The sequence below is a fragment of the Pygoscelis adeliae genome, unplaced genomic scaffold (assembly GCF_000699105.1).
Source record: "Pygoscelis adeliae isolate BGI_AS28 unplaced genomic scaffold, ASM69910v1 Scaffold154, whole genome shotgun sequence".
NCBI lineage: Eukaryota > Metazoa > Chordata > Aves > Sphenisciformes > Spheniscidae > Pygoscelis > Pygoscelis adeliae.
This window is the reverse complement of record NW_008825113.1, coordinates 226294-228502: the sequence shown is the minus strand read 5'-3', so window position 1 is coordinate 228502 and position 2209 is coordinate 226294. Positions and strand designations below refer to the sequence as shown.

The following is a 2209-nucleotide window of genomic DNA, read 5'->3' as shown; positions in this document are numbered from 1 at the left end:
TTTCCCTTGATGCCACCGCGACACATGCCCCCCCACATGATGCACAGAGGGCCCCCGCCGGGGCCAGGGGGCTTCGGGATGCCTCCCCCCCACGGAATGAAAACCCCCTTCCCGCCGCCGGGTCACTTTGTGAGACCTGGGGGGATGCCGGGAAGCGGGGGGCCAGGTGGACCCGAGGATAACAGAGATGGGAGGCAGTTCAGGAACGACAGGCAGACGTTCACGCCTAACAGAGACCAGGAAAGGTTTGGAAGGAGATCTTTTGGAAATCGGGTAGAAAACGATCGTGAGCGCTACGGTAACCGCAACGATGACCGAGATCACGAGCGACTTGGTAATCGTGACAGGCGAGACTGGGGAAGAAGAAGCCCCGAGCGTGATAGACACAGGGACTTGGAGGACAGAAACAGGCGGTCCAGCGGCCATCGAGACCGGGAGAGAGATTCTAGAGATAGGGAGTCTCGCAGAGACAAGGAAGAAAATCGAGGGAAGGAGAAACCGGAGATGACAGACAGGGCAGATGGCGACAAAAACCATGAATCTCATAGCGGCAAAATGGAAGACGCAGACATTGTTTCAGAACTTGCTGCGGGAGAGTCTGAACCTGCAGGTGTAAAACCTGTTGAAGAGTTAACATCCCAGGCTACCTCATCTGCGGAACAAGCGGACAAGGATATGGGCTCAGCGGCGGAGGCTCCTCGCTAGAGACTGGAAGTTGTCGAAAGACGACAGTGACATTTGTTGGAGTGTAGAGCTTTAGAGTTGTACAGTCTGCTGTATTATATTTGCTTCTGCTTATATCACAGCCCCTCGGTAGTTGGTGGGGAATCGTAAGCAATTTGATTGCTCCCCTTCTATTTAAAATAGCCACAACATAACATGAAATACTGAAGATATGATTAAAATATTACCCATTTTTGCTGTAACTTTTTTAAAGTTTTGACTTTAAAAAGTTTACAAATCAGAAGTAGAAGTGCTTTCTATTTTTTTTTTAATTTAAGAAAAGGTAACGGTGAAAGCTCCTCAAAACAATAGGGATGTGTTTTTAATAAACTCTATTTTCGTAACAAACTTTAACGTGTGCTATTCTTCCTACACTGCACTGAAGTGGAAAAGGAGTGTTCAACATCTTAAAGTTTGAACTGTTAACGCTGTACTGGAGTCTAAATTAGACTGCTTTGTTTATATTTGTTAAAAGAAAGACATCTGTTTGTGTAGCTATTCACAGAAGCAAATTTTTATTTGTAATAGTCATCTTGATTTTTAGGTTGCTGCATTTTAATGATTACTTGACCAGACTAGGTAACAAGTTAGTGGTTTTAAAATGTTAATTGAAGAGTTAACTGTGTAGTGTTTGCAATGCAATCGATTTTTTTTTTTTTTCCTTTTTTTTCCCCCCTCCAACTGGTTCTGTGGTAACTGTTGCCCTGATGAGCCTTTTTTTAAAAGGAAGTGGACACCCTCAGACATATTTAGTCTGCTCTGCTTGTGATGTTATGAAATTACTCTGTGTGGTGGGCTAGGAAGCACGCCGCTTCAGCATCTTTTGTACTTGTTATCCATTGATGCTTTTTGGAAGGCGGGGTGAAAGAGAAATCAAAGACGCCAAAACGCGACACGAAACGCTACCCTATTTTTTTTAAATGGGGCTGGGAAAAGGAAGGGGGGCGGGAGGGTGCTCGAGGATTTTGAAAGGCTGCCTCTTCATTCGCGCAAGTCCGGGCTGCTACTGTTGTCTGAGTTAACGATGTCTACCTCCTGTAATCCTGCAAGAGGTAGGTTTAAAATTTTTACCCACCTAGTGGTGTACCTACCGGCCTGATGGACAGAGAGTGCATTTTCTCTTATGCGTGGAAGTTTTACCATCTTCTCCCCCTACCAATCACTTCAGTAATTTTGAGAGGGCAAATACCGGCTCTTGGTGGTCGGCCCTTCAGGCGCAACCGGTTTTGGAAGACGGCCGCGTTGCCCTGAGCGGCGGCGGAGCCCTAGTTCTGCCCTGAAACGTCCTCGCTCATCGACCGCCTGGAGGGCACCAGGCCGCCGGGCTCGGGTGGCACCAGGCCTTCAGCTGAAGCTTGTTTAACTCTAGAAGCCTGGTGGAAGAACTGTGTGAATCCTGTGCATATTTAATTTTATTTTTTTTTTTTCCTCCTCGATGCAGGTGTGTTCTACTTTTAAGGTTGGTTTTTCCCCCCCCCCGCACTCA

At 46.9% G+C, this 2209-nt stretch overlaps 1 protein-coding gene across 1 annotated transcript in view; it reads left to right on the top strand.

Annotated features, from left to right (window-relative positions):
- SCAF4 (SR-related CTD-associated factor 4) overlaps positions 1 to 1071 on the top strand; it is a 39522-nt gene extending 38451 nt beyond the window's left edge. Inside the window, exon 21 of the mRNA XM_009328011.1 lies at positions 7 to 1071. Coding sequence (XP_009326286.1) covers positions 7 to 705 — 699 coding nt within the window. The 3' untranslated portion in view covers positions 706 to 1071. The remainder of the gene's footprint in view (positions 1 to 6) is intronic.
- The last annotated feature ends 1138 nt before the right edge of the window (positions 1072 to 2209 follow it).